General features: G+C 59.5%; 1 protein-coding gene across 1 annotated transcript in view; it reads right to left on the bottom strand.

The window, feature by feature from the left end:
• LOC306957743 (A.superbus venom factor 1-like) overlaps positions 1-19,879 on the bottom strand; it is a gene marked incomplete at both ends in the record, with an annotated part of 31,226 nt that extends 11,347 nt beyond the window's left edge. The window contains 28 exon segments of the mRNA XM_079551212.1: positions 199-349; positions 536-631; positions 805-964; positions 1,048-1,123; positions 1,634-1,837; positions 1,927-2,013; positions 2,381-2,447; positions 2,741-2,953; positions 3,026-3,165; positions 3,922-4,007; positions 4,364-4,475; positions 5,048-5,266; positions 5,428-5,499; positions 5,743-5,872; positions 5,961-6,119; positions 7,116-7,310; positions 7,405-7,617; positions 8,788-8,934; positions 9,367-9,482; positions 9,810-9,930; positions 10,007-10,109; positions 11,449-11,539; positions 11,622-11,704; positions 11,791-11,885; positions 11,975-12,045; positions 13,813-13,972; positions 16,158-16,350; positions 19,809-19,879. Of these exon segments, the coding sequence (XP_079407338.1) occupies positions 199-349; positions 536-631; positions 805-964; positions 1,048-1,123; positions 1,634-1,837; positions 1,927-2,013; positions 2,381-2,447; positions 2,741-2,953; positions 3,026-3,165; positions 3,922-4,007; positions 4,364-4,475; positions 5,048-5,266; positions 5,428-5,499; positions 5,743-5,872; positions 5,961-6,119; positions 7,116-7,310; positions 7,405-7,617; positions 8,788-8,934; positions 9,367-9,482; positions 9,810-9,930; positions 10,007-10,109; positions 11,449-11,539; positions 11,622-11,704; positions 11,791-11,885; positions 11,975-12,045; positions 13,813-13,972; positions 16,158-16,350; positions 19,809-19,879 (3,631 nt within the window).
• Between the last annotated feature and the right edge of the window lie 642 nt (positions 19,880-20,521).

The raw sequence follows: 20,521 nt of genomic DNA, 5'->3' as shown, positions 1-20,521 counted from the left end.
ATCTGTGGGTCCGTGGGGATACGGAGGGACATGGGGATCAGTAGGAACACGGGGGAACACGGGGGGACACGGGGGGGGGGGATATGGGGGGACACGGGAAGGGGGGGACACGGGGGGACATGAGGGGACGTGGGGCTTCGTCACCCCCAGCACCTGACCTCACTTCTTCCCCTTGCCCCGGATTTGTTCCCTTTTCACCTTTGGAGAACTTCATCAGAACTTTCTCGCTGTTGAGTTTCCCCGTTAAGGCCAGGGCGTAGGAAGTCAGGGCCACCGTGTAGGGCCGAGCCAGGGATTGGTATTTCCGGGACAGGTAATCGGAGGCTTTGGAGATGCTCCCATCCAAGCTCTGAACGGAAAGGACGACAACGCGGGTTCTCGGGTGGCTTCTATAGGGGTTGGGCGCCCCTCCTCCCCCCAGCCCCCACGCGTTGCTGAGCCCCGGGTCATGGAATCACAGAGCTGTAGGGCTTGGAAGGGACCTTCAGAGATCAAGTCCAACCCCCCCCCCGTGCCCAGGTTCCGGGTCGCTCACTTTCACGTAGTTCTTGCAGATCTTCTGGGATTCCTGCAGCGCGGAGAGGACGAAGGCGGTCAGGGACACGCTGGGCTCGGCGCCGTGGTAACCTCCCTGCGGAAGGAGGAGCAAAACCTCGGATTCTGTGGGTCTCACAGCAAGCTGTGTCCACCCCACACTTGTCCCTGTCACCCAGAGGAGCTTTTTTTCCCCCCACGGTTGCCCATCCTTGAGCCAACGGGTCTCGATCACAAATAGGGACGGTGCTTCGGGTCTCCCCCCCATACCACCATCTCCTTATGGATGACGGGGGCATCTTCTTGGAAAAGCCCGTCTGGTTTCTGCTTCTCCAGAATGAGCCATTTGATGGCTCCGCAGACCACTTCCGGCTTGATGTCCACCATGTTGATGGCCATGGCGAAGACCTTGGCCACGTAGGCTGTCAACCTGAGGATGGGAGAACTCGGCGTCGCATCCGACGTTGTCACCCAAACCCCCCGTGGTGGCGGTGGTGGGATGGGGACCCTCACCAGGTGCTGGATGGGCGGTTGGTGAAGGCAGCAAATGAGCCGTCGTCTTTGCGGAACGCGAGCTGTTGGGTGTAACCTGGTGGGCAGAGGGCAGTTGGCCAACATGTGGGTCACCTAGGGGTGGCTTCAGGCCGCCGGCCCCTTCTGGTGCCCATCCCAGCACAAACCAGTAGATCTGGAAATCCCCAAACTGGTGGCACCCAACCTATGCGAATGGGTTGGAACAAGACGGGTGCCTTCCAACTCAACCCATTCTGTGGTTCTATGACCTCGAAGGCCCCTTCCAACCCCAAATGTTTCAGGATTCCCAGATTCCACGATCTTTAAGATCCCTTGACTCAACCCGTTCTACAGTTCTATGACAGGTTCTATGGGAACCTGCTTTGGCAGGGGGGTTGGACTCGCTGATCTTTGGAGGCCCCTTCCAACCCCTACAACTCCGTGATTCTGCGACCTTCAAGGACCCTTCCCACCCAAACATCCCATGGTTCTACGTCTTAAGACGCAGATGCCCTTTAGCCCCTGGGAAGACACTTTCATTTTGCACCCTAAAAGATCCCTCTTTACCTCTCCGGGATGCTCTCACCCTTTTTGATCAATTCGATGGCCTCCGCGCGGCGGTGGATACCGAAGGTCTCCCATTGCATCGTGCTGTCCAGGTAGTGAACAGCGATGACGGTGGGTGTCATCCCAATCATGTTCTGCTCCCCGCAGCCCGACGGGGTCACAATGAGGTGTTTCAGCTTGGTCCCATCGATGGCTTTCTCCACCAGGATGGACACGGGGTTGCCTGGAACAAGGGGAAGGGACATGATGTCAAGGAGGAGTGTCTTGTCCCCTCCAGGCCCGCCCCGTCCGTCCCTTCTCCCATGCTGTCACCTTGAATGCTGACTTTGGTCTCTGACTCAGTGTTGGGGACGATGTCAGAGAGGTTTGCTGCTTTCACCTTCACTTCCTGCACGCCGTCTGTGGGGCAGGGAGAGGACAGGATGGAGGTGGGTGGCCTCAAATCCTTCTCCCCCCCTTCCCTGAGATGACCCAGTCCCACCCCACATCCACAGCAGGGTGTCCCTTATCCCCCACGATGCTCCAGACCCATACCAGGATGTCCTTTTTCCTGAGATGTCTCCACTGACACCCCAGAGGCCAACAGGGCAGCCCTCCAGCCCCACAGTGACACACTACTTGTCCCTCGTCCCGCAGTATGCTCCAATCTTGCCCTTGGTGGTGCATCCACCGCACTTCACGCACACAGTTGTCTTTCCCTATTTCCCTTCTCCTCCCACTCAACCCACGGGATGAGATTCCACAGGACCGGAGCGGGGCCACTCACTGTTTCCCAACGTCTTTGGGTCAAGCTCAACTATCTTCACCGTCTTCTCCAGCCTCATTCCTTCGGGCTGCAGAGAGGAGAGACCCGCGCTCAGCACTGAGCTGATTTGACGTTTCCCCTTCCCAACCTCTCCAGGTTTGGCTAAGAAAGTGCTCCAGCATCGACCAGCACGTGGTCACGGGACAAACTGGGAGACCTCCAGGGGTGGAGAATCCCAGGAGACAACTCCTGAGCACCGATGGGGGATCCTTCATCTCCGGGTACCAACACCGGGATGAAGCGTGGATGACGATGCCGTCAGGAGGACCGGGAGGAGCTGGGGGGCATCGGAGGGCTGAGGTGGCAGCAGGGGCTACTCACCACCACTCTGAGCTTCTTCTTGACGCCATCAGACACGAAGCTCTCCCAGACGGCCGCCTTCACCTCGACGTCGTGCTGCCCCAGCTGCAAGGGCACGATGACGAAGGGCACGGCGTGCGACGTCTGAGGCTCCAGTTGCAAGATCTGCTGGTAGCGCGTTTTGGAGGTGGACGCGCTGCACAGGGCCGGGTTGTACATCAGCTCCACGCGCACCTGGGGATACAGAGAGACGTTGGGTTCAGGCGGCCACGGATCCCCCTACAAGCGCTGGAGTGAGGCACCGACCTTGATCTTGTTCTTCCAGTAGTTGTAGAGGACGGCGCGGACCTCCACCTGCTCGTTCCTCACCGCCGAGTAGGGCAGGCGCAGATCGATGAAGAACTCCTTCATCACCGTGATCTCGTAGGGGTCGGCCACGCACAGCCCTGTGGGTTGGGGATTGTGAGCTGATTTGGCCCCCCGTGGTCCCAGGGACATCCCCGAGGCTTGGGGAAATCTCTCCAAGTTCCTTCAAGGTTTGCCTGACCCCTCAAGTCCCACAGACGTCCCCAAAGTTTGGGATACCTGTCCAGAGTTACAAATCCTTCTCACATTTTGGAGACCCCTCAAACTCCACAAGAACCCCTCAGGATTTTGGAGACCCCTCAAGTTCCATAGATGTCCCCAGAGCTTGGGATACCTCTCCAGAGTTACAAATCCCTCTCTCGTTTTGGAGACCCCTCAAACTCCACAAGAACCCCTCAGGATTTTGGAGACCCCTCAAGTCCCACGGACGTCCCCAAAGCTTGGGATACCTCTCCAGAGTTACAAATCCTTCTCACATTTTGGAGACCCCTCAAACTCCACAAGAACCCCTCAGGATTTTGGAGACCCCTCAAGTCCCACAGACGTCCCCAGAGCTTGGAATACCTCTCCAGAGTTACGAATCCCTCTCTTGTTTTGGAGACCCCTCAAACTCCACAAGAACCCCTCAGGATTTTGGAGACCCCTCAAGTCCCACAGACATCCCCAAAGCTTGGGATACCTCTCCAGAGTTACGAATCCCTCTCTTGTTTTGGAGACCCCTCCATCCTCAAGTTCACCCCTCCAAGTTTTGGGGACTCCTCAAGTCCTAGAGTCCACCCCCAAGATTTGAGCGAGTCATCCAGTTCCCAGGAACCTCTTCCTCCTCCATCACGTACCCTTCTTCTCAGAGAGGCTGACAGCCAGGACCTCCCAGGTGGTGATGGAGTCTTTCAGGTATATGGGCAGCGTCTTCGTGGAGATGCTAGGGGGGATGCAAACAACCAGGGGGGTTAGAATTGGCTCCACATCTGGACAGGGGGGTGTAAGCAGCCACCAAACTGGACCAGGATGGTTACAGCTTGTCCCCTAGCTGGACCACGGGGTGCAGGTGGCCGTGGAGCTAGACTAAGAAGTCGGTTGGTCCCAAGGCCAAGTGTGCCATTTGTTGACCTCATATAGACTGAAGGAGTCATGGCTTGTCCCCACTTTGGGCTTGTTGGGGGTCCAGATCCTGTTGGGTAGGAGATCATGGATCCCCACATAGAGATATGGGGTGGTGGTTGTCCTCAGGCCTGTTTTGGAGCGATACCTCTACTGGAACCGGGACGCTGGGCTCACCCCAGTTCATTGGGCGGTTCTGTCAGCTCCTCCACCTGCCACAGCCAGCTCTCTGGGAAGAGGCTCCGCGAGGTGATGTCTTCGTCGGCCAGGAAGGCATCATCCACCTCACCTGGGGACGAAGACAGCCCTCTCAACCACATCCGTGTCCATGGGATCCCACCCACCGGAATCATCCCCGGCACAACCCAACTTCCACCTAAGCGTCGCCCAGTCTTTGCTTAGGCATTGCCTAAATATCAACCAAGCTCCTCGTAAGCTTCACCCGACACAAGGGATGCGCAAGCATTACTCGTGCGTTGGTCACACTTGCTGTTGCTTCCCCAAAGCATCGCCCAATCTTTGCCCAAATGTCGCCCAACCTTTCTGCAAGGATCAGCTGAACTTTGCCCCAAGATCTCCCAACTGCTGGGCCATCGCTGCCCAACCTTTGCCCCAGCATCACCCAACCGTTTCCCAAACACCTCCCCAGACGTGCGCCAGACCGCTCGCGCGTTGACCGCAGTTCACTGAAGCTTCCCCCAAGCTTCACACGAGCTTCGCTCACGCTTCACCCCGCTTTTGCCCGAGATGCACGCGAGCATCACTCACGCACTGACCACCCAAACGTCGCCCCCTCCTCACTTAACACCCCCCCAAGCATTTCTCAAGCTCTGCCCATCCGTCCATCCCCCCTGCTGTCACCCCACTGCTCCCAGCACTTGCTTCGAGCCAGCTCGTAATGCAGATCGCGCTCCTCGTCGCGGATGCCCTTGATGTACAGGCAGCAGTTGAGGAAGGCTTCGGTGCAGGCCGTGCCATCGAGGATGTAGGTGGCCCGTTTCTCACAGCTGTAGCCCATCAGGTTTTCCTTCATGCCGTCCTCGCAGCACTTGCGCAGGTTCCTGTCGCTGTACTCGGCCACTGCCAGCACCAAAACACCCCGATGGCATCCGACCTCGCGGCCCCATCGGGGATACGGGGTGCTCCGGTGTCCCTTGTGGGACAATCCAGCATCTCGGGTGATGGGACAGTGCGGTGTCCCTGAGGACCCAGGACAGGCTGGTGTTCCCAGTGCCACCTACTCTTGGTGCCCTTGTGCTTGATGAGCTTCACGGAGCGGCGCTTGCGTTTTGCAGGTTTCGCGCATTGGACCTCTGGGGACAAAGGTGACATCGGTCAGGATCCAGGTGTCGCTTCCCACAGAAGGCAGGCGTCGCACCCCACACACCCCAGGGCCGCATCCTCCACCCCCGAGCTGTCACACCCCCGTCCCCACGATGTCACCCGTGGGTTCCGTCCCCATGCTGACACAACTCCGCTTCTGGGGACATGGCGTCCCCACGCTCGGCACGTCCCACCCCTCTGGTGTCTGTTCCCCATCCCATCGTGTCACCCACCACCTCTCTGCTCCGTTTCGATGTTCACATTTGTAGTCAGGCTGAGGCCTGCGTCGGCGAAGACCCCCACGTGGTTCCTCCCACTGCCCGGGGTGCAGCCGATGTCACCGTTCTCCACTGTGTCCCACACCTGCGGCCAACAAAGGGACAACCCCGAAAGATCCTCCTGCCTCTGGGGGGACGTCGGGGACAGCAGAGGGTGGAACTGGAGCTCCCACCTTACTCTGGGTGAGTTTGTTTTTGTTGAGGACATAGACAGCCTTGTCCACGGCCACCAGCCCCACGTGGGCTTTGTGGTCACCCTCGATGCGCAGCCGCATGGGGGTCCTCGGCTCGTGCACACGATTGTCGGCCTCCGATGCTCCCTTCACCACCAGCTGCCAGGGACACAACGGGGTTGGGGCTGTGGGGAACGCAAAAAGCCCCCACCAGCCCTAGGAGGTGCCCCATCTGTGCCCCAAAAGGCTGTTGGACCCCTGGACAACAAACGGCTGTGTCCAGGTCGGCCACCTGAGCCATCCACAGACCATGCGAAGCGTTCATGAGATGCCCAAGGCACCCATGGGCTGCCCAAGCTCTGCATAGGAAATCTCGAGGGCATTCAAGCCTCTCTTGAAGAGCAAACCCTGCATGAGCCACCTGGTCCCCCCGTGGAGCATCCGAACCATCGTGGGCCACCCGCTCCTCTCAAAGGCCACCTAAACATCCTATGGGTTCCTCAAAGACACTTCGCCCTCCCAAGGACATTCAGGCCGCCCAGCAGCACCCAGTTCCCCAAAAGATGCCCTCCGAGACACCCAATCTTCTCAAAGAACACCTGAGGTTCTCCAGGCCCATCGGGCCACTCAAATTTCTACTGGGCCATTCAAATTCCCCAAGGACCACCCGGGTCCTCGAGGACACCCAAGACCACAGGGGTCAATTCAAGTTCCACGAGGGATTTCCGAGTAAAAAGGACACCCAAATCACCCTTTTGGCCACCCAAAATGCCTATTAGCCACTCAAGTTCCTCAAGCCTCCAAGAACCTACAAGTCCCCCATCAGGCCAACCAAGATTCCCATTGGATCCTCAAGTTTCCCAAGGGCTGTCCAAGCTCTGATGGCTATGCAAGTCCCTGGTGGGCCACTCAAGTCTCCACTGGGCTACTCCAGTTCCTCAAGGGATATCCAAGTCCACAAGGACCTCCAAGCTCCCTGTTGGGCCACTCAAGCTGCCCAAGGACACCGTCAGTCCCCCAGGGAACCCCAGGCCCCAAAAGGAGCCACTGAAGCACCACGCGATCCGCTCTGAAAGCCGACTGAACCCCTCTCAAGGGCCAATCGATGCCCCAGTGGTCCTCCCCCAACTCCAGAGACGACGGGGACGCGCTCACACTGCCCATGCAGGTGTCCTTGACGTCGACCCAGACCGAATCAGCCACGATCTCACCAGGTTTCACATGGTAGTAGGCCACGATACGGAAGGAAGGGATGAGGTTGGCCGTCACGGGAAGTGACATAGTGACCAGGCTCTGGTCACCTTCCCTTGGCTGCCGTCCCACGTGGACGATGTGCCCCTTGCTCAGGATCTGCGGTGGGTAAGGAAAGGCCGAGTGGGGGGGTGGTCTGGGCACCCCGATCCCTGGGATGGGGTTGGGGGTGGCAGAAGTCATGCGCGCTTACCAGGTAGGTGAAGTAGGAAACGGATCTGCGGACGTCCTCTCTGTTGCTCTTGAGATGGAAGTTGATGGGGAGGTTGTCCCCAGGCTGTACCTGGCTAGCGCCCACCGCCAGGTGCAGGTAGTTGCCAGAGTTCCCCTGGCTTTGATACGCCTCGGCCACCATCTGCTGCGAGGCCTGGCGCTCCGGGGGCAGATCCTTCTGGGCTGTCCTCACCTGCAGCAAAGGAGGCATGGTGCGTCAATGCGGAGAGGTATGAACCCGGGCAGGGGTCTCCAGGGGGGTCTTGACCAACATGGAGGTCTTGGTTGCCATGGATGATTTGGCCACCATGGAGGTCTTGGTTGCCATTCATGACTTGGCCACCATGTAGGTTATGGTAACCATGAAGGTCTTGGCTGTCATGAGTCACTCGTTCACCTTGGATGCCTCAGCCACCCCGGAAATTTTGGCTGCCATCAATGTCTTGGCTGCCATGAAGGTCTTGGTTGCCATGGGTGACTTGGCCACCATGGAGGTCTTGGTTGCCATGGATGATTTGGCCACCATAAAAGTCTTGGTTGCCATAGGTGATGGCCACCATGGAGGTCTTGGTTGCCATGGGTGACTTGACCACTGTGGAGGTTATGGCAACCATGAAGGTCTTGGCTGTCATGAGTTACTCGTTCACCTTGGAAGCCTCAGCCACCCTGGAAATTTTGGCTGCCATCAAAGTCTTGGCTGCCATGAATGTCTCGATTTCCATGGATGATTTGGCCACCATGGAGGTCTTGGCCACTTTGCAGGTCTTGGCTGCCATTCATGACTTGGCCAGCACGAAGGCCTTGGTACCATCGGTGACTTTGTCACCATGGAGGTCTCAGTCACTACGGAGGTTGTGGCTGCCATGAAAATCTTGGCTACCATGAGAGTCTCAGCCACTATGGAGACATTGGCTGCTATGGATAATTTGACCATCATGGGTGACTTGGTCATCATGTATTTTTTTGCCTCTCTGAAGGTCTTGACTACCATAAACGACTTGGTCACCATGAAGGCCTTGGATACCGTGGGTGACTTGGCCACCACAGACATCGTGGTTGTCAGTAAGGTCTCATCTACCATAGATAACTTGACCACCGTGGGGTTCTCAGCCACCACGGAGGTCTTGGCCACCACGGGTGACCTGGTCAACCTGCCACCCCAGCTCTGCTGCTCTTGCCCTTGGCCATCCTGCTTGTCCCAGCCACCCTGCCCACTTTGGACACCCTGGTTCCCCCCTGCGCTGGTCATTTGGGGTTTGCTCCCCTCGATTGTTGTCGCCGTCCCCGACTCCGGCCATCACGGCTCACCCTGGATGCCCTGCTCCATCCCAGACCCAGGTCCCCTGTCCCCGTCCCCACTCACAGTGATGGGGACAGAGTTCTTGTTGGCTGGCATGTTGAGGACCAGCTTGGCTTTGCCATCTCGCTGGGTGGAGACGAGGCCCTGGAAGTCGTCGGCCTTGACGGGGATGCGTGGAGCCGGGGAATTATCGGGGTTGGTGACATAAACCTGTGGAGGATGCAGCACGGCATGGGACACCGCGTGAGGACGTGGTACGGGGACATTCAATGCGGATGTGACACAAGGACATGGCACGGGGACAAACCACGGGGACGTGGCACAGGGACACGACAGGCTCAGAATGGGGTTGTGACACACGGTGTGGGGACGTGGCACAGGAAAATGGCACGGGGACATGGCTCAGCCCGGGGACACGGCACAGGGGAGGTGACACAGGGATGCGGTGTGAGGACAGACACCAGGTGCCATCCAGGTGACACAGGGATATGACGTGGGGGCAGACAACCCCATGGGATTCCCCCTTCCCCATCCCCATTCTGAAGACTCCGGTGCCAGAGGGGTCTGGATTGAAACCCCCAGCCCCCCAGCCCCGTCCCTGTCCCTGTCCCCATCCCCGTCCCTGTCCCCATGTGCCATTACCGTCAGATCGAAGGGCATCCCTGGTTTGAAGAACTTGGGGGTGTGGGTGAAGTGGATGGTGTACGGGGACGTCACGATGCGGATGCCGCTGCGCTGCGCCTCCACCATGTCGCTGCCTGCGGTGGCCACGGGGACAGCGATGTCACCCAGGACGAGGCTCCTGGTCCCCCAGTGTCCCCCTGCCCAACTGTAGGTAGCTCTGGCTGCTCCCATCTGTACCACCTTCATCCCCATCTTTCCTTATTTCTGCAGTCCACAGCCCCCACGTGTCCTTATCCCCATACCTCCCTGTCCTTGTTGTCCTTGTCCTCCCATCCAGATCCACGCGTCCCTACTGGGCCCTACCCAGGACCCTCTGTGTTCCCAATACGTATCCCTAAACCATCCCAGTGCATCGAGGACCGTGACACGAAGCCGGACACGTCCCTCTGTCCCTCTGTCACCTGACTCGGTGAGGACGGTGACGGTGACGTAGAGCGAGTGTCCCACCAGCTCCTGGAGGTTGGCAAAGCGCTGCCGCAGCATGGCCATGGGCAGCACAGCCTCTCCGTCCCCATCGGTCACCTGCAGCACGGGGTCAGAGGGACAGGGGGACAGCCACGGGGACGGGAACGGGGACAGGGACAGGGGACAGGGCCACCTTGACGCGCTGCAGGGACTGGGGGATGGTCTTTCTCTCGTCATCCACCATCACGCCAAAGAGGACGAAGGCTGTCCCCTGCAGGTTCTTCCCATACAGGTACCTGGGGACACATCACGGCCGTCACAACACGTCCCCACCTTTGCCTGTCCCCACATCTCCAGCACCGGCTGTCCCCGTCGCATCCCGTGTCGCTGTCACCCAATGTTCCCACTCTCGTGCTGCCCTGCCTCCCCACCACCCCGTGTCCTCGTCACCCCAAATCCACACCAAACTCTCACCCTCCTCCACCGCAATGTCCTCACCACCCCAAACTCCATCCACCCCCTGCCCTCATCTCTATCATCCCAAATCCCCACCACCCCGTGTCCTCATCACCCCCCAATTCCCAAATTGCCCCTGTCCCTACCAAACTGCCCTTACCACCCCCAAACTGCCCTCATCCCTACCGCTCCCTAACTCCCACCACTCCATGTTCCTCATCATCCCAAATCCCCACCACCCCAAATCACGAGGATGATGACCCTCATCCCCATCGCCTCGTGTCCCCATTGCCCTCATCCCCACCACCCCAAATCCCCACCTCCCCAAGTCCTGAGGGTGACGACCCTCGTCCCCGTCACCCCGTGTCCTCATTGCCCTCATCCCCACCACCCCAAGTCCTGAGGGTGACGACCCTCATCCCCATCGCCCTGTGTCCCCATTGCCCTCATCCCCACCACCCCAAATCCCGAGGGTGACGACCCTCATCCCCATCACCCCGTGTCCTCATTGCCCTCATCCCCACCACCCCAAATCCTCACCACCCCAAGTCCTGAGGGTGATGACCCTCGTCCCCATCACCCCGTGTCCCCATTACCCTCATACCCACCACCCCAAATCCCCACCTCCCCAAGTCCAGAGGGTGACAACCCTCGTCCCCATCACCCCGTGTCCTCATTGCCCTCATCCCCACCACCCCAAATCCCCACCACCCCAAGTCCTGAGGGTGACGACCCTCGTCCCCGTCACCCCATGTCCCCATCGCCCTCATCCCCACCATCCCAAATCCACACCACCCCAAGTCCTGAGGGTGACGACCCTCGTCCCCATCACCCCGTGTCCCCATTGCCCTCATCCCCACCACCCCAAATCCCCATCACCCCAATCCCGAGGGTGACGACCCTCGTCCCCATCGCCCCGTGTCCTCATTGCCCTCATCCCCACCACCCCAAATCCCCACCATCCCAAATCCTGATGGTGACAACCCTCATCCCCATCACCCTGTGTCCCCATCACCCTCATCCCCACCACCCCAAATCCCCACCACCCCAAATCCCCATCACCCCATGTCCCCAGTCCTTCTCCTCCCTGGCTGTATCACACCCAGGTGGAATAGGACCGTCCTCCCCATCACCCTCAGTCTGACCCCACAACAAGTGGTTTTGGGGTTCCCACCCCACCTGGCTGTGATGGACACCCGAAAATCCTCCTGCCGGTCAATGTAGAGAAACTTCTCCTGTGGATCCAGAGTCACCTCAAAGCTTGGCAGCACTGCGGAGGAGACACTTGTGGGTCCGGGATGGGGCACGAGGGATCAGTGGGTTTGGGGTGGAGATCCCCCACCCCACCGTACCGTATTCCTTGACTTCAAATTGCGTGCTGAAGACCTGGTCCTGCGAGTCTTCAAATTTGGCCGTGATTGTCCACGTCCCCAGGCTGGAAAAAGTGGGGATGGGGGTGAGGGGACAGGGACAGGGACAGGGACAGGGTCAGGGTGCCCCATTCTGGGGGGTGACACCCACCTGACCACCTCCGGCAGGTTGTGGTTGATGGAGAAGATCCCGTTCCTCATGGGGGACGACACGGGCACTTGTTTGATGATGACGTTATCGGGTGTCTGTGGGGAGGGGGGATTAGGGTGGCACCGTCCCCATGTCACCACGTCCCCGTGTCACCACGTCGTTCTCGTGCCGCTGGGTCACTCACCTTGACCTCCACGATCACCGTCTTCAGCAGAGGCTGCATGAAGCGACTCAGGGCGAAGAGACGGCAGAGCACTGGGAGGGGACACAGGGGACATGGTGGGGACATGGTTGGGGACACCAAGGGGACATCAGGAGGAGACCCCAAAATGAATTCCGGACCCCAATAGAGGCCATAAAGAGGATGGCCCAGGTCTTGGACTCCAATATGTTTCCATGTGGGTGCTGGAACCCAATAGGGACACCATGGGAAGGTCCCCAAATGGATTCTGAACCCCATTATTGCACAGGTAGGTGCAGGAAATCAATGGGACATCAAGGAAAACCCCAAAATGAATCCTGGACCTCCATAGGGGGCATAGAGAGGATGACTCCAAACAGGTCCTGACCCCAATGGGGACATCCTGGGAAGTCTCCAAATGGGTTCTGAACCCCAGAATGTCCCCATGTGGGTGCTGGATCCCAATGGGGACATCCTGGGAAGGTCCCCAAATGGGTTCTGAACCCCAATATTGCACAGGTAGGTGCAGGACCTCAATGGGACATCAAGGAAAGTCCTCAAAAAGAATCCTGGACCTCCATAGGGGGCATAGAGAGGATGACTCCAAACAGGTCCTGACCCCAAAGGGGACATCATAGGGATGTCCTCAAATGGGTCCTGGACCCCAGAATGTCCCAGTATGGGTGCTGGACCTCAATGGGGACGTCAATGGAAGACCCCAAAATGAATCCTGGACCTCCATAGGGTGCTTAGGGAGGATGACTCCAAACAGGTCCTGACCCCAAAGGGGACATCATAGGGATGTCCTCAAATGGGTCCTGGACCCCAGAATGTCCCAGTATGGGTGCTGGACCTCAATGGGGACGTCAATGGAAGACCCCACAATGAATCCTGGACCTCCATAGGGGGCATAGAGAGGATGACTCCAAACAGGCCCTGACCCCAAAGGGGACATCATAGGGATGTCCACAAAAGGGGTTCTGCACCCCAGTATGTCCCAGTATGGGTGCAGGACCTCAATGGGGACATTCTGGGAAGTCCCCAAATGGATTCTGAACCCCAATACTGCACACGTAGGTGCAGGACCTCAATGGGGACATCAACGGAAGACCCCAAAATGAATCCTGGACCTCCATAGGGTGCCTAGGGAGGATGACTCCAAACAGGTCCTGACCCCAATGGGAACATCATTAGCGATGTCCCAAAATGCGTCCTGGACCCCAGAATGTCCCAGTATGGGTGCTGGACCTCAATGGGGACGTCAACGGAAGACCCCAGAATGAATCCTGGACCTCCATAGGGAGCATAGAGAGGATGACTCCAAACAGGCCCTGACCCCAATGGGGACATCCTGGGAAGTCTCCAAATGGGTTCTGAACCCCAGAATGTCCCCATGTGGGTGCTGGATCCCAATGGGGACATCCTGGGAAGGTCCCCAAATGGGTTCTGAACCCCAATATTGCACACGTAGGTGCAGGACCTCAATGGGACGTCAGTGGAAGACCCCAAAATGAATCCTGGACCTCCATCGGGCGCCTAGGGAGGATGACTCCAAACAGGTCCTGACCCCAAAGGGGACATCGTGGGAAGTCCCCAAATGGACTCTGAACCCCAATATTGCACAGGTAGGTGCAGGACCTCAATGGGACATCAAGGAAAGACCCCAAAATGAATCCTGGACCTCCATAGGGGGCATAGAGAGGATGACTCCAAACAGGTCCTGACCCCAAAGGGGACATCATGGCAAGGTCCCAGGATGCTCCTGAGCCCTGAAGAAGGGACACAAAGAGGACGGTCCCCAAATTGTCCCCGAATGCCAAGGCCAGCAGCCCAGGGCTCACCGGTGGAGCCGGGGGTGTAGATGGGTTTGTCGGTCTGCAGGAAGATGTGGCCGCTCTGCAGGGACACCAGCAGCACCTTCTCCAGGGTCACCTGTCCCACCCGTGCCACCACCGACACAAAGTGCTTCCCCACCACCTGCGGCAGCAGCTTGACCGGCACCTGTAGGGACAGGGGACAGCGGGGGACAACTGCAGTCAGGGGACCGGGATGGGGATGCACTGAGGTGACTGGCCCCAAAGACTCCAAGGACCCCAAAATACTGACCCCAAAATACCATGAGGTGGTTGTCACTATGAGCACTGGGGTTTCTGTTCCGTGACCGACCCTAATGGCAGCAACAGGGCTGACCCCAAAGAACCCAGGGTGAGAGACCCTAAGGACACCTACAGGGCTGACCCCAAAGACCCCAAGGTGACCGACCCTAAGGACACCTACAGGGCTGACCCCAAAGACCCCAAGGTGAGAGACCCTAATGGCGTCTACAGGGCTGACTTCAAAGACCCCAAGGTGAGAGACCCTAAGGACACCTACAGGGCTGACCCCAAAAACCCCAAAGTGAGCGACCCTAATGACAGCAACAGGACTGACCCCAAAGAACCCAGGGTGAGCGACCCTAAGGACACCTACAGGGCTGACCCCAAAGATCCCAAGGTGAGAGACCCTAAGGACACCTACAGGGCTGACTTCAAAGACCCCAAGGTGACCGACCCTAAGGACACCGACAGGACTGACCCCAAAGACCCCAAGGTGAGAGAACCCTAATGGCGTCTACAGGGCTGACCCCAAAGACCCCAAGGTGAGAGACCCTAAGAGCAGCAACAGGACTGACCCCAAAGACCCCAAGGTGACCGACCCTAAGGACACCTACAGGGCTGACCCCAAAGACCCCAAGGTGACCGACCCTAAGGACACCTACAGGACTGACCCCAAAGACCCCAAGGTGACCAACCCTAAGGACACCTACAGGGCTGACCCCAAAGACCCCAAGGTGAGAGACCCTAAGAGCAGCAACAGGACTGACCCCAAAGACCCCAAGGTGACCGACCCTAAGGACACCTACAGGGCTGGCCCCAAAGACCCCAAGGTGAGCAATCCTAAGGGCACCTACAGGGCTGACCCCAAAGACCCCAAGGTGAGAGACCCTAATGGCGTCTACAGGGCTGACTTCAAAGACCCCAAGGTGAGAGACCCTAAGGACACCTACAGGGCTGACCCCAAAGACCCCAAGGTGACCGACCCTAATGACAGCAACAGGACTGACCCCAAAGACCCCAGGGTGACCGACCCTAAGGACACCTACAGGGCTGACCCCAAAGACCCCAAGGTGACCGACCCTAAGGACACCTACAGGACTGACCCCAAAGACCCCAGGGTGACCGACCCTAAGGACACCTACAGGGCTGACCCCAAAGACCCCAAGGTGAGAGACCCTAATGGCGTCTACAGGGCTGACTTCAAAGACCCCAAGGTGAGAGACCCTAAGGACACCTACAGGGCTGACCCCAAAGACCCCAAAGTGAGAGACCCTAATGACAGCAACAGGACTGACCCCAAAGAACCCAGGGTGAGCGACCCTAAGGACACCTACTGGGCTGACCCCAAAGACCCCAGAGTGACCGACCCTAAGAGCAGCAACAGGACTGACCCCAAAGACCCCAGAGTGACCAACCCTAAGGACACCTACAGGGCTGAGGTTAAGGTTGCAGTTATAGGATTGGGGTTAGGTTTAGGGCTGGGGTTAAGGTTAGGGTTAGGGTTAGGGTTAGGGTTAGGGTTAGGGTTGGGGTTAGGGTTAGGGTTAGGGTTAGGGTTAGGGTTAGGGTTAGGGTTGGGATATTAGGGTCAGGTTTAGGGTTAGGGTTAGGGTTGGGATATTAGTGTCAGGTTTAGGGTTAGGGTTAGGGTTAGGTTTAGGGTTTGGGTTAGGGTTAGGGTTGGGATATTAGGGTCAGGTTTAGGGTTAGGTTTAGGTTTAGGGTTAGGGTTAGGGTTAGGGTTAGGTTTAGGGTTTGGGTTAGGGTTAGGGTTGGGATATTAGGGTCAGGTTTAGGGTCAGGTTTAGGTTTAGGGTTAGGGTTAGGGTTAGGGTTAAGGTTAAGGTTAGGGTTAGGGTTAGGGTTAGGATATTAGGGTCAGGTTTAGGGTTAGGGTTAGGGTTAGGGTTAGGGTTAGGGTTAAGTTTAGGGCTAGGTTTAGGGTTAGGGTTAGGGTCAGGTTTAGGGTTAAATTACAGTTGAGTTCAAGATTAAGATTAACATTAAGGTCAGGATTGGGGTCGGGGCTGCGATTGGGGTCGGGGGTCGGGTGCCCCCCAGCGGGGCGGCGACGCGGGGTGGGGACGCACCTTGACGGTGGCGGTGGCCATCATCCCCTCTGCGGGGTTGAGCTGCTTGCGGATCTGGAAGAGGACTTTGCGCTTTTGGGGGAAATCCTGCACCACGACGTTGGCCTCGACGGGGGACGACAAACCCGGCGCCTCCAGCACCAGCAGCTCGTCCGTGTCCAGCCGCAGCACCGCCGGGGTCACCATGGTCACCCTATGGGGTCGCCGCGTCTTAGAGGGGAAAGCGGCCCGGCCCCACATCTCCAATGGCGACGCCCCCTTGATCCGACCCCAAAACGGCACCCTGACCCGGCCCCACACTTCTCTGGGGAACCCATAGCATCGCCGAGAGCCCTTTGTGGGTCTGTGGCAACCCAAAACCTGCACTGCAGCCCTATAAGCCCCACTGCTGCCCTATAATCCCCACTGCAGCCCTATAACCCCCCCTGCAGCCCGATAACCACCATTGCGGCCCTATAGCCCCATTGATGTCCTATAACCACCACTGCAGCCCTGTAATCCCCACTGCAGCCTTATAACCCCCCCTGCAGCCCGATAACCACCATTGCGGCCCTATAACCCCATTGATGTCCTATAACCACCACTGCAGCCCTGTAATCCCCACTGCAGCCCTATAACCACCACTGCAGCCCTATAACCCCCTCTGCAGCCCTATAACCACCATTGCGGCCCTATAACCCCAACTGCAGCCCTATAACCCCCTCTGCAGCCCTATAACCACCACTGCAGCCCTATAACCCCCACTGCAGCCCTATAACCACCATTGCAGCCCTTTAACCCCCACTGCAACCCTATTGCCCCACTGCAGCCCTGTAACCCCACTGTAGCCCTATAAACCCCACTGCAGCCCTATAACCACCATTGTGGCCCTGTAACCCCCACGGCAGCCCTATAAGCCCCACTGCAGCCCTATAACCACCATTGCGGCCCTATAAACCCCACTGCAGCCCTATAACCACCATTGCGGCCCGATAACCATCACTGCAGCCCTATAAGCCCCATTGCGGCCCTATAACCACCATTGCGGCCCTATAACCCCATTGAGGCCCTATAACCCCATTGAGGCCCTATAACCACCACTGCAGCCCTATAACCCCCACTGCAGCCCTGTAACCCCATTGCAGCCCTATAAACCCCACTGCAGCCCTATAACCCCCACTGCAGCCCTATTGCACCACCATTGCAGCCCTATAACCACCGCTGCAGCCTAATAACCCCCACTACAGCCCTATAACCTCCAGTGCAGCCCTATAACCCCATTGCAGCCCTATAAGCCCCACTGCAGCCCTATTGCACCACCATTGCAGCCCTATAACCCCCACTGCAGCCTAATAACCCCCACTGTAGCCCTATAAACCCCACTGCAGCCCTGTAAACCCCACTGCAGCCCAATAACCCCATTGTGGCCCTGTAACCCCCACTGCAGCCCTATAACCACCATTGCAGCCCTATAACCACCATTGCAGCCCTATAACCACCACTGCAGCCCTATAACCCCATTGAGGCCCTGTAACCCCCACTGCAGCCCTATAACCACCATTGCGGCCCTATAACCCCCACTGCAGCCTCATTGCTGCACGAGTCCCACGGGTGGGGGTTCCCATGGGTGCATGAGGGGTCCCAGGATGGGGGTCCTACGAGTCTGGGAGACGCAGAGGTGAGGGGGGTCCGAAAGGCAGGGGGGAGTGGGGGGGTGGGGGGGTGGGGGGTGGGAGGGGGGGTCCCCAAGGGTGGGGGTCCCAAGGGTGGGGGTTCCCATAGATGGGGGTTCTCATGGATGGGGGTCCCATAGGTGGGGGTTCCCATGGGTGCATGAGGGGTCCCAGGATGGGGGTCCTACGAGTTTGGGAGACACAGAGACAAGGGGGGTCCCAACGGTGGGGGGGGTGGGGCCCCAAGGGTGGGGGTCCCATGGGTGTGGGTTCCCATAGGTGGGGGTTCCCATAGGTGGGGGTCCCCAAGGGTGGGGGTCCCATGGGTGGGGTTTCCCATAGGTGGGGGATTCCAAGCGTGCATGAGGGGTCCCAGGATGGGGGTCCTACGAGTTTGGGAGACGCAGAGACGAGGGGGGTCCCAACGGCGGGGGGGGTGGGGAGATGGGAGGGGGGAAGAGGGGGGGTCCCCATGGTTGGGGGTCCCATGGGTGGGGGTTCCCATAGGTGGGGTTCCCATAGGTGGGGTTCCCATGGGTGGGGGTCCCATGGGTGGGGGTCCCATGGGTGGGGGTTCCCATGGGTGCACGAGGGGTCCCAGGATGGGGGTCCTGTGAGTTTGGGAGACGCAGAGATGAGGGGGGTCCCAAAGGCGGGGGGGGGTGAGGGGGGTCCCCAAGGGTGGGGGTCCCATGGGTGTGGGTTCACATAGGTGGGGGTTCCCATGGGTGGGGGTCCCCAAGGGTGGGGGTCCCATGGGTGTGGGTTCCCATAGGTGGGGGTTCCCATGGGTGGGGGTCCCCAAGGGTGGGGGTCCCATGGGTGGGGGTTCCCATGGGTGGGGGTCCCCAAGGGTGGGGGTTCCCATGGGTGGGGGTCCCATGTGTGGGGGTTCCCATAGGTGGGGGTTCCCATAGGTGGGAGTCCCCAAGGGTGGGGGTCCCATGGGTGGGGGTTCCCATGGGTGGGGGTTCCCATAGGTGGGGTTCCCATAGGTGGGGGTCCCCAAGGGTGGGGGTCCCATGGGTGGGGGTTCCCATGGGTGGGGGTTCCCATGGGTGCACGAGGGGTCCCAGGATGGGGGTCCTGTGAGTTTGGGAGACGCAGAGACGAGGGGGGTCCCAAAGGCGGGGGGGGCGAGGGGGGTCCCCAAGGGTGGGGGTCCCATGGGTGTGGGTTCCCATAGGTGGGGGTTCCCATGGGTGCATGAGGGGTCCCAGGATGGGGGTCCTACGAGTTTGGGAGACGCAGAGATGAGGGGGGTCCCAAAGGCGGGGGGGGTGAGGGGGGTCCCCATGGTTGGGGGTCCCATGGGTGTGGGTTCCCATAGGTGGGGGTTCCCATGGGTGGGGGTCCCCAAGGGTGGGGGTCCCATGGGTGGGGGTTCCCATGGGTGGGGGTTCCCATGGGTGCATGAGGGGTCCCAGGATGGGGGTCCTGCGAGTTTGGGAGACGCAGAGATGAGGTGGGTCCCAAAGGCGGGGGGGGTGAGGGGGGTCCCCATGGTTGGGGGTCCCATGGGTGTGGGTTCCCATAGGTGGGGGTTCCCATGGGTGGGGGTCCCGAAGGGTGGGGGTCCCATGGGTGGGGGTCCCATGGGTGGGGGTTCCCATGGGTGGGGGTCCCCAAGGGTGGGGGTCCCATGGGTGGGGGTTCCCATGGGTGGGGGTCCCCAAGGGTGGAGGTCCCATGGGTGGGGGTTCCCATGGGTGGGGGTCCCCAAGGGTGGGGGTTCCCATGGGTGGGGGTCCCATGGGTGGGGGTTCCCATAGGTGGGGGTTCCCATAGGTGGGGGTCCCCAAGGGTGGGGGTCCCATGGGTGGGGGTTCCCATGGGTGGGGGTTCCCATGGGTGCACGAGGGGTCCCAGGATGGGGGTCCTGTGAGTTTGGGAGACGCAGAGACGAGGGGGGTCCCAAAGGCGGGGGGTGTGGGGGGGGGTGGCGGGGGGGTCCCCATGGGTGGGGGTCCCATGGGTGGGGGGGGGGGGTACAACTCACATCTGTGCAGGTGCGGGGGCCACGTGCAGCAGCAGAACGCCGAGCAGGAGGGGCAGAAGCAGCAGCCCCATGGCTGAGAGCGGGGGACACACAGGGGACACAGGGGACACGGGGGGGGGATGGGGGGTGGGAATGGGGGACGTCCCTTTATAGCGGCAGCGCTGGTTAATGGGTAACCCAGACCCAGATCTATGGGGTCAGCGAGATTCACCCCACACACCAGCACCCCGACAGCGGGGTCAACTGTGGGATCAAGGGGACCGGGGTCAATCCGTGGGGCTGAGAGGTGGGGGTCCTTGGCGAGGGAACCCCCATAGGGGGCCGATATTAGGGAGGGATCCCCGTCCCCACCCCCCAACCCCATAACCCCCCCCTCCCCCCTCCCTGATTTAGGGAGGAGCTGCCCGGACGTGTGGGGCCTTCCTCATTTCGGGGAAGGCAGCTGGCGGGGGGCCGCATTGCAACACTGCTGGGGGGGGGAGGGGACAGCAGGGGGGGGGGATGTGGGGCAGCGCCGGCACCTCTTGGGATGTTGGGGGTGGGGGACGTTGGGGCTCCATCCCCGGGTCCCCTATAAGGCAGGATGGGTCGCCGTCCCCATAAATCTGGGTCTGCTCTGGGTCACCGTGGGCAGAGATGTCACCGTCCCCAAATATCTGCGTCCCTTGGGTCGCCGTCCCCATAAATCTGGGTCTGCTCGGGGTCACCGTGGG

The sequence above is a fragment of the Tetrao urogallus genome, assembly GCF_951394365.1.
Source record: "Tetrao urogallus genome assembly, contig: scaffold_129, whole genome shotgun sequence".
NCBI classification, from domain to species: Eukaryota; Metazoa; Chordata; class Aves; order Galliformes; family Phasianidae; genus Tetrao; species Tetrao urogallus.
The sequence above is the reverse complement of the archived record's forward strand: the minus strand, read 5'-3'. Positions and strand labels throughout refer to the sequence as shown.